The sequence below is a fragment of the Oryzias melastigma genome, linkage group LG21, assembly GCF_002922805.2.
Source record: "Oryzias melastigma strain HK-1 linkage group LG21, ASM292280v2, whole genome shotgun sequence".
Lineage (NCBI taxonomy): Eukaryota > Metazoa > Chordata > Actinopteri > Beloniformes > Adrianichthyidae > Oryzias > Oryzias melastigma.
The window spans coordinates 11,486,759-11,496,558 of NC_050532.1; the positions used below are offsets into that span (position 1 = coordinate 11,486,759).

General features: G+C 40.0%; 1 protein-coding gene across 1 annotated transcript in view; it reads right to left on the reverse strand.

Moving 5' to 3' along the window:
• Positions 1-9,437, reverse strand: part of LOC112155041 (GRIP and coiled-coil domain-containing protein 2) — a 20,001-nt gene extending 10,564 nt beyond the window's left edge. Inside the window, exons 1-13 of the mRNA XM_024286414.2 lie at positions 9,220-9,437; positions 8,780-8,836; positions 8,535-8,619; positions 7,354-7,436; positions 7,153-7,257; positions 6,549-7,038; positions 4,600-6,452; positions 4,424-4,484; positions 4,245-4,345; positions 3,651-3,749; positions 2,157-2,276; positions 1,208-1,372; positions 1,004-1,108 (exon numbers count right to left, since the gene is read on the reverse strand). Coding sequence (XP_024142182.1) covers positions 1,004-1,108; positions 1,208-1,372; positions 2,157-2,276; positions 3,651-3,749; positions 4,245-4,345; positions 4,424-4,484; positions 4,600-6,452; positions 6,549-7,038; positions 7,153-7,257; positions 7,354-7,436; positions 8,535-8,619; positions 8,780-8,836; positions 9,220-9,225 — 3,330 coding nt within the window. The 5' untranslated portion in view covers positions 9,226-9,437. The remainder of the gene's footprint in view (positions 1-1,003; positions 1,109-1,207; positions 1,373-2,156; positions 2,277-3,650; positions 3,750-4,244; positions 4,346-4,423; positions 4,485-4,599; positions 6,453-6,548; positions 7,039-7,152; positions 7,258-7,353; positions 7,437-8,534; positions 8,620-8,779; positions 8,837-9,219) is intronic.
• Positions 9,438-9,800: the final 363 nt, after the last annotated feature.

Genomic DNA, 9,800 nt, shown 5'->3' on the forward strand with positions numbered 1-9,800 from the left:
CAATGAAAAAATGAGGTACATCACTGATTGGATGACGTTGGAGTTTTGAAAAAGAGTAAAAGTCGAAAGATGTTTTGCCTGAACAGTAGTAAAGAGTTAATCGGTTAATAACCAAACATTTGCAGTAGTTGTATGGTTGGTTTATGGTTAGCTGAGTTTGACTCTCCAGTGACATCCATGTTTTGATTTAAGATCTTTCACACCAAATAACTTTCCGTTTAAAAGGTGGTGATGAAATATCATCCAATCAGTGATGTCCCATAATACCTACTTTTTCCTGTTTCTTATTTGATCTATTTTAAACTTAATTTTCTGGAAATTAATTTTGTCTTGCAAAATGTTTTTATTTTATTTCATTTTTTGAACTTGTGTGTGTGTTTTTTTATTACATTTTGGTTCCTGGAATTTCTTATATAATGTATTTTGCTCGTTAGTTTTGCTCTTTTCACTTGTTGTGATCTTTAATATGCCTTGATTGGTACTTCAGGGCCACCGTAATAAGGAGCTTTAAAAAAACATGATTGAAAAGAATCCGAAAGAAGACAAATCACAAGAACTAAAGACAAAGAACGTTCTTGTTATATTATATATTATGTTATATAGATTTAAACCTAAAACATGTATGAAGTAGCAAATTATTCACATTATTCTATGCAAAAATTACAACAATGCCCAGCTTCTTCATATATATGTTTTTAAATAAAAAAAAAAAAAATCGCTTTTTAAACCGCTTTTTACTATTGTTTATCTATAAACAATGAAATCAGCCTCAGATTCCTTTGCTTGCATAAGGAAAGTGCTTGCAGCCACTATACTGCTGTACTATGTAGGTCTCCATTAATGGAAAAGCAGCAGAGACTCCTTCACTGAGGGCTACACTTGCTCTATCTCCGTCTGTGTGTTCCTACTCCAGCTCCAGGGCAGCCATCACCGGCTCAGCCCGCTTGACCGGGCAGGACCTGTGGCACACACTCCAGCCTGAGAGGCTTTTGTGCACGTATACCTTGCGCAGTTGCTCCAGCTCCTGAGCGGTCTGCTGAGACTGCTCCTGTTGCTTGCGGAGCTGTGCTGTCAGTTCTTCCACCTCCTTTGTGGCAGATGCCAAGTCCTGGAGAAATGAGGAAATTCCCTCTTGATGAAACTGTGGTGGATTTTACAAAGTAAAATGTTGTGTAAATCTGGTAAAAACTGTTAAATGAATGTCTACCTTCAGCTTTTGTTCTTTCATTGCTCTCTCAGCCAACAGATCTCTGTCCAGACTTGCTAACTGTTTCTGCAGCTCCTGGTTCTTGGTCTCCAGCTGCCTCACCGTGCTCCTCGCCGTCTCCAAACCGGCATTCAAGTCCTCCTTCTCACTATTTAAGGTTTCCCCCTGCAAAAGTGAGGGTATCACTTATCACTGTCCCATGAACTAATCAGGATTTTCTTGTGAATTTCTGTAATCTGATGAATTTATTTATTTATATCTCAAAATAAATGAAAAAAGAAGATAAGGGTCTGTCTGTCTTTTGTCCAAGGTTTTCTCCATGGACTGTAAACATCTCAAACCTGCACGAACACAAACGTGACACTTCTCAAAGCCATCCATGTGGATCTGACAGCAGAGAGGCTCTGTGGGTTTCCTCTGAGCAGCCACCGATCGGCTGCCAGCCAAACTCTGGAAATCATGATCGGTAAACAGAAACGTCGGGGGTGTACTCTAAGCTTCCCGAGCAGCATCAGTTTGCATCACCCCCCGCCCCCCTCAAGAGAACCTTGAGTGCATATGAGAATAAAGCTTCGTCTCAGAGAATGGTGTTGCACCACCACGCAGCAGATGGGAGCTATACCCCGCTACATTTACCCGCCTGCTCTCTCATTGGAAAGAGACAGTTATGGGCTTAGGGGGAAAGGAGTGTATATAAAAACAATTTCTCCCTTGCTCACCCAGTCACATCTGATGGGCTATTTGTGAGCGCCGGGCTGTCAGACATATCTCGGAAAAATGTTGCAGGCTAAAATGACCCCCTGTAAATCATTTGGAAAGCCAGCAACAGCATAAATATCGCTGAGACCTATCAAAGGCTCCGCGCATAGATTTACTGGAGGCTTACAGCATCCCACGTATTGGTTAGCGGCGGCGTGCGTGCATGTGATTGAGTGCGCATCCCAGTTACCTGTGTGACAGCGCTGCTGAGTTGTTTGGTCAGCTCAGCAATCTGTCTCTCCGCAGCCTCCACCTTCTCCTTCTGCAGATCCAGTTGCTCCGTTTGTTTGTCATAATCTATTTGCAGATTCTAAGCAAAGATACGCATACCTTTAATATTCATTACAGGCTGAGCAGATCACTGAAGGTAAACAATGCATCTCAGTTTTCAGCTGCATCCACGTTTCCAAGATGGGACAAAAGTCATTAGACACAACAGAGTGGTTTCTGTTTTAATGGAGACACAGCTGTAAAGCATGGAGCTGTTTATAGAGCCCACTGGGAGTAAATACGGCACACTAAGTCTGCTTAAATGGAGCGTGCTTTCACTTGTCAATTAGGAAACGCTTGTAATTAATTTAACAAATTTGAACAGTTTCCTTTTAAGTGAAGTTAAACCATGCTTTTAATTTGGAGACTCTCTGAAACAGAAACACACCGGGATGCATGCGTAACAAAAAGAGAAAACAGGATGAGGATGCAGTGCAAATATTGAACTGTGATCTAACATCCTTTCAAAGTACAGTGCTGGAGAGTCAACTGGAAAACATGTACAGTCATCCACTGATTGTGCAAGTTCTTCCACTTAAAAAGATGAGAGAAGCCTGTAATTTTCATCATGGGTATACCTCAACTGTGAGAGACAAAATGAAAAAAAAAATCCAGAAAATCACATTGTCTGATTTTTAAAGAATTAATTTGTTAATTATTGTGGGAAATAAGTATTCGGTCAACAGTATACGTTCATCTCAATACATTGTTATATACCCTTTATAAGCAATGACAGCAGTCAACTGTTTTCTTTAAGTCTTCAAAAGGTTTTCACAAGAATTTTGGTCCATTCCTCCATGCAGATCTCCTCTAGAGCAGTGATGTTTTGGGGCTGTCGCTGGGCAACACAGACTTCAAATCCCTCCAAAGATTTTCTATGAGGTTGAGATCTGCAGACTGGATAATTTCCACTCCAAATCCTTGAAATGCTTCTTATGAAGCCACTCCCTCGTTACCTGGGCAGTGTGTTTGGATCTTTGTCATGCTGAAAGACCCAGCCATGTTTCATCTTCAAAGCCCTTGCTGACGGAAGGAGGTTTTCACTCTAAATCTGACAATACATGGCCCAATTCATCCTTACATGAAAATGACAGGCCTCTCTCATCTTTTTAAGTGAGAGAAGTTACACAAATGGTGGCTAACTAAATACTTTTTTGCTCCACTGTAGTTATTTTTACCTATTGAGGTTCCACCACATATTTCCAAATTCTTTAGTGTTATCTATTGAAAAATCCACAATATAAAATGTATACCTAAGGGATTTTTTAGACAAATGAATTGGGATTTAATATTATTACTAATTCCTAATCAATGCCACTATTAAGGTTTAAAAAGAAAAACATCATTCGGGCCTCTTACTTTAGTGGAATAGATCTGACATTGATCTGTTTGTTTTAGACTCCAGGTTTCTTACCTTGTAGCCTTCAGCACTATGGATGATATCCTTCATTGAACTGTTTACTTTCTCCCTCTCTGCTTTCAGTGATTCCACTTCCGCTTTAAGAGCCAAAACCTGCAACAAAAAGAAGTTTGGTTTGTGAAATCTACCTTTAAGCGACTAATTAAAGTTTGGTCCTTTCAGGCAAAAGAAAGAACTGACAAATAAAAGGATTAAAAAGTACAAAAAAAGGCCAAAAAAATGTGAGTCTATTGTATTTGGGAAGAAAATAAAGCCAAAGGTAACATTATAAATATATTGCCCAGGAAATTGGAATTTCATCTTTTCTTTACAATTTTAAGGTTTTAAGGTTTTATTTTTAATGAATATACTTTGATATGCTTCATTGTGTATTTTTGCCAGAATTATTTGGTTGATCCACAAATAAATAAAAATGAAGTAAAATAAAATAATAAAATGAATGAAATAAAATAAATTAAAACAAAATTGTGGATTTTTTGTGGCTTCAATTCACTTCCAAATGCTTAAGGCTTTTCTTTAATTCAAACAAAATGTTGTTACTGGTTTTTCAGTCTTAGCACAAGAAAAATTAGGATTTTTCCCCACTACCTCTTTCTTATGGATGTCCAACTCCTTCTTTGCTTTGACAGCAACTGCCTTGATTTTATTCATCTTCTCATCCTTTTCCTTGATTTCTTTTTGTAGCAAAGCTGAGGGAAAAAAGAGAACAGAAAAAGTCATGAATCTATGTTTATAACAGTGTAATAATGTATAGGAGATCAAAGCACCTATCCTGTCTGTCATCTCAGATTTATTTTCCTCCGAGGAAGCAGACTGGACAGCAGACTCCTTTGACAGTGAGGGGAAACATTAAACAAAAAACACAATTAAAAAAATATGCACTTTTTAATCCAATCATTATAAATAGTTTTAATTAAGGGCAAATCCAAACAGCGACACCCACCTGGAGAGCAGCCACCTCCCCCCTCAGCTGAGATATGAGCGAGTCCTTCTCTGTTAGCTGATCTCTGAGATCTTTGGTCTCTTTCTCCAAGTTCTCCATCATTTTCTCCATCTCCACCTTTGCTTCATTCAGCTGAGAAGCCTGAGCCTGTAACGTCTGGTTCTCATCAGAAACCTTTTCATTGAGCGTTTTCATCTCCTGAAGGTCTTTCTGGAGCCCCTCCATGTCATTAACCACCTCCTCCAGGTTCCCTTTCAGCATGTCTCTCTCCTTCTCCAGGTCTCTGATGTGCGCCTGTAGATCCGTCTGCACCTCCTCTACTTTATTTTCACTCTGAGCTTCCTCAAGAGTGTTCTTCAACAGGCTCCTCTCCTGCTCCAGCTCCCCAACACGCACTCGCAGCTCTTCAACTTCATCAGTGGAGTTTCGGAGTACTTGAGAATGGTTTTCCTCCAGCGCCTGCATGGACGCGAAGCTCCGTGCTGCATCTTCTGTCACTGATTTCAACTTTTCTTCTAGCTCTTGTTTTTCAGTTGCTTCCCGCTCAAGCTGAACTTCCAGAGCTGATAACTTGGAGCCCAGAAGTTCATTCTCTTTTTGAGCAGTGGAAAGCTCCACTAAAACTGCTTCCAACCTTTGATGGAGATTATCATTTTCAGCAGACATCTCTTTGATTGCTGCCTCCAACTTAGAAAGTGTTTCTTCTTTCTTCGCCAGCTCCTGTTTCAGGCTCTCTTTTAAGTTTTCTTGCTCCTCTTCGAGGTGTTTTACCTTCTCTTGGGTTTCTGCTTTCAAATTTTCCAGCTCGTTTTCTTTTTCCTCTCTGATCATCAGAACCTCTTTAGCTTTTTCCTGCTCCAGCTTCTCCATTACTTTTGTTCGCTCCTCGTTGAGGTTCCGCATTTCATCCTCCTTGAGATTTAGGAAGTTCTGTATTGTGTCTCGCTCCTCTTTCAGCGCACTGACCGAATTCTTTAAATCTTGAATGGTGTTCTCCTTCACCTCCACCTGGGAGAGGATTTCCTCATTCTGCTGGATCAAATCCTCTACAGATTGTTTGGGTTTCCCGGCTAACGTAGCTTGTTCCTCCCCAGATGAGTGCAGTTCTTCAACAGGTGGAGATTCCAGCTTCTGCTTAAGGTCTTGTATATCTTTCATTAGAGTGTTTTTCTCCTCCATCACGTCATTCATTTTGGACAAAACGTCATCTCTCTCTTGATTGAGCTTTTCAATCGTATCTTGAAGTTCTTGGACTTTACTAGCTCCCTGTTCTTTCATTGCTTGATACTGCAGAACAAAATCCTTCGTCTTCTCACTCAGCTCCGTCTCAATGCTTTGAAGGATGCTCCTCATGTGTTGGCACTCAGTCAAGGCAGAGTCTCGCTCTCTGATCAAGGCCTCAGTTCTCAGCTCCAGGCTCAAATCTTGCTGCTCCTCAGGTTTCAGGGAGCTTTGTTCTTGTGTCGGGTCAATCGTCGACTCTTTCAATTCTTCATGTTGACGGTGAGGATCTAGAGTCACTGTAGGTTCAGTGGATGGACTGTCCTTGGTGAGCTGCAGCTCGTTGATTTTGAACTCCAGCTCTTCCCTTTCCACTTGGAACTCTTCCTTTGCTCGTTCCAGCTCCGCTTCAAGCTCACCTTTCAGGTTACCGAGAAGCGTGAGCTCATCCTGTAACATGGTATTCTGGGCCTGAAGATCCTCCAAAGCTGCCGCCAGCCTGCTGCTCTCAGTGTCCTCCGCACCGCCAGAGCAGTCCGCCTGAGTTCTCTTTGACAGCTCCAGCATTTTTGCAATTCCTGAACCCCGGGGAGGTTCCTCGTCCTCCTCCTGAACATCCTGCAGGTAGCTGTCTGAAAACAGCAAATAAAAAACATAGAATTTATGTTCACTGAACTGTATTTATTATGAAGTTGGTAAAATGTATGAAACATAGTGAGCTGCTGTACCTTTGAGAGCGAGCTGCTCTGTGAGCTCCTCGTGGAGTAGCAGGAGACGTTCCCGCTCAAGCTCAAAGTCTTCCTCCAGAGTTCTCATTTCCTCTTCATGCTGCAGACTTTTCTGAGACAGCTCTTCCTTCAGATTCTCCACCTCCTGCTGGGCCTCTGTTAAATACTTTTGGTAGTTCTCCTGTACCTTGGAAACCTCTAGAGAATTTTTTTCTTGGCTATCCTCCAGTTCAGCTTTGAGCTTTTCCAGCTGAGCTTCTAAGTCGCGTCTTCCTTCTTCGGCCTTCTCTTTTTCAATAGCATAATCCGCCTGCCGCTGTTCTCTCTCCCTTTCACCGTCCTCTCGCTCTTTCAGCAAATTTTGGAAATGAGCCACTTCTTCCAGATGTTTACTGTTGGCTTCCTGAATGCTGCTTTCCAGGTTCTTGATCATCCTTTGATGCTCTTCCATGACACGCACATGCTCACTTTGAAGAGCCGCTAAATCATCCTGCACAAAATTACAAACATGCATATTTGGGATTGCAACTTTCCACTCTGATAGAAAGGTGATCCATTAGAATTTGGTAAAACTGTCATTCTGTGTATCTGTGGGGAAGATAACCTTAGCTTGCTGTTTAGTCTTCTCCAGTTCTTTACGCAGGACTGCAACATTTTGCTGAGTTTCGGCCTTCTCCAGTAATAAGGCATCCATCCTCTCAGTCAACTCCTATCACACACAATTAAGTGTGAAAGTACAAAAACAGCATTTTTTTAACAGAGGGGCATCAATAACAGATAACGCCGTCACTCTCTAGACACAAACCTGAAACAAAGCAGCGTCATCTGGGTTGCTGTCCTTGGGTTTAGATTGCTGCTGTTTGAGGGATTCAACTTCCTTTTCTAAATCTGCAAGGACAAAGTCAAGATAAAGTCTCACTCCAATCCTCTTTCAAATTATTTCCAAGTGTTTCCAATGGTTTTGAAATTATGATTATGCAATTTTTAGCCTAAATAAAAAAACCTCCGCTTTTAAGGACATAGTTTCTGCAAGGCGGATGGAGTTGTGGGTGGGACCGTTGGGCGCAGAGTAGAGGGGCATTTACACCAAACACAATTTGCGCGACAAATTCGCGTGCCCTGTCCCTCTTTCACCACGCGTCAAATTCACTGGTCATCGCCTGTCAAAAAACATGTTCCTGAGTTTGACGTTGTGGCCGGATGTGGGAGGAGCTACCAGTAGGATGATGCTATAAAGAACGGTGTCTGTGGATATCTCAATTGGAATTTATAGAAGACACAGAAGATTTTGAAAAATAAGGTTTATTTATTGTGGAGAGTTCTACAAAAACATCGATAATCACATCTTCATGTTTGAGTTTATATGATTATTTTTAAAAGATTTTCCCGGTACAGGGGGCTGTGTCTGTTTGACAGCCGCTTTCGAGGTGTTTCTGTGTCTCTGTGGTTGAGCATAAAGGTTCATTGTCTCGTATTAACTCGAAGGAGAAAAAATAAAATAAGGGGACCTTTATCCCTTTCTTTTTTTTTTAATGTTTCGATGAGGCCCGAGCCGACCGCCCTCGCACCCCACACCGGCTCAGTTTGGTGGAATAGGGAGTGAGTGAGCTCCTCTGCGGGAGTGAAAGTCATTGAAAACGTCACGTGCCCAAAGCTGAGTTACTGATTGGTAGATGCGACACGCCGACCTGTCAAACTACAGATATTAAAATTTTGGCTGTGCCTCACAATTCGTGCTGCGTCACTCAAATCGAGCTGCTGGTTATGTTACAGCTACAGACTTTTCTAAAAGGCACTCTTTTGTCTGCTCCTGATTAAATAGATAAAAAAGAAACTCTCAAAAAACAATTTTAAGCTCAATTTTCTTGACATATATCCTCCATCGTGAGAAAAATGCCATAAGAACATGTAAAAAAAAACACACAATTTCATCATCTTGAAAAACTTTTTTGAACATAAGTAATAATTTTCAACATTTATAGATACCTAAACATTTGCTCTTCATCTTTTGCATGGCAGCTATCTGCTTTTTGGCATATTTGATGAGGTCGTCTTTGGACAGCGTGTCCAGCTGTGAATGAGCAGTAAAAAAATACAAATAAGTATATCATTTTAAATCTCAATATAACAGCACCAACATGAAGACAGTAGATATTAACAAAACTAACACATAAATATAGAATTAAAAATACGTTTCAAAAGATCAAATTGTATTTGCTGAACATTCTGACCTTTGATTTGGATGCTGAGGATGGAGTCACAGCCTCAGCTGCAGCACCTCCAGGTTCCTTCATCGATTCCATGGAGAAAAACATGTAATATTTAGAACAAATCCCAAATAAAGTTTGATTTAATTTGCTAGTTATAATTTTTAATGCCTTTTTTGGAAGTTGGAAGAAATTGTTTAATACATTTTAGTCACCAAAAAAAAATTAAATTTGGTTTTAAAAGAGAAGGATGTACAGGAAAATGCTTACGAAACCCTTAAGCTACTCGAACAAAAATACGACGTTTCATTACCATGAGAAAATAGAACTGGTTGCTATTTAAAAATGATAACTTTAAAGGTGGCAATTACTCGTTTTTACGACTCAAGACAGACACGGAACTAACTTTGAGATGCTAAAGTGACATTAGTAGCAAAAGCTAACACCTCGACATGAACATTTACCTCCATTCTGACAGCGGGCTCTGTAACTCCTTCACCGTTTTCCGTCACACGCAGAATTAACAACTATTTGGCTAAGGATAACCAAATAAACATCTATGAATATTTGCAATTCTCCAAAGATATAACTCAGAGGTCTTGCCACTGTTTTGATTCTGACATAGCAGGCTTAAGCAGCACTCTACTTCCGCAATCGTCAGCCAAGTGACGTCACAATCCTTCACATATCGAGATAGGAACTTCCGGACATTTCTGTGTTGGCTTAATTTAAATGTTATAATAAAGTTGTCGTTTTTGGTTTTAATAATTATAATACAAAATGTAGCGATGTTTTTGTTTTTATACATGAGTGTTTTTTGTTTTTTTTTTTTTTTTTTGTATGGCTACGTTTCATGTTCACGAAATTAAATTTGCAAATAAAAACCAAGAAGTTCACCAATTTAAAATGGAAATTCAGCAATTTTTAAAAGCAATCTCCTCTTCAAAAATCAGAAAGGCTACAAAATGTTCACAATTTTTAATTTGTTTTTAATTTGTTTTTACTTTTGTTTTTTGTTTTTTTCGTATGTTGTTTTTTGTATGAT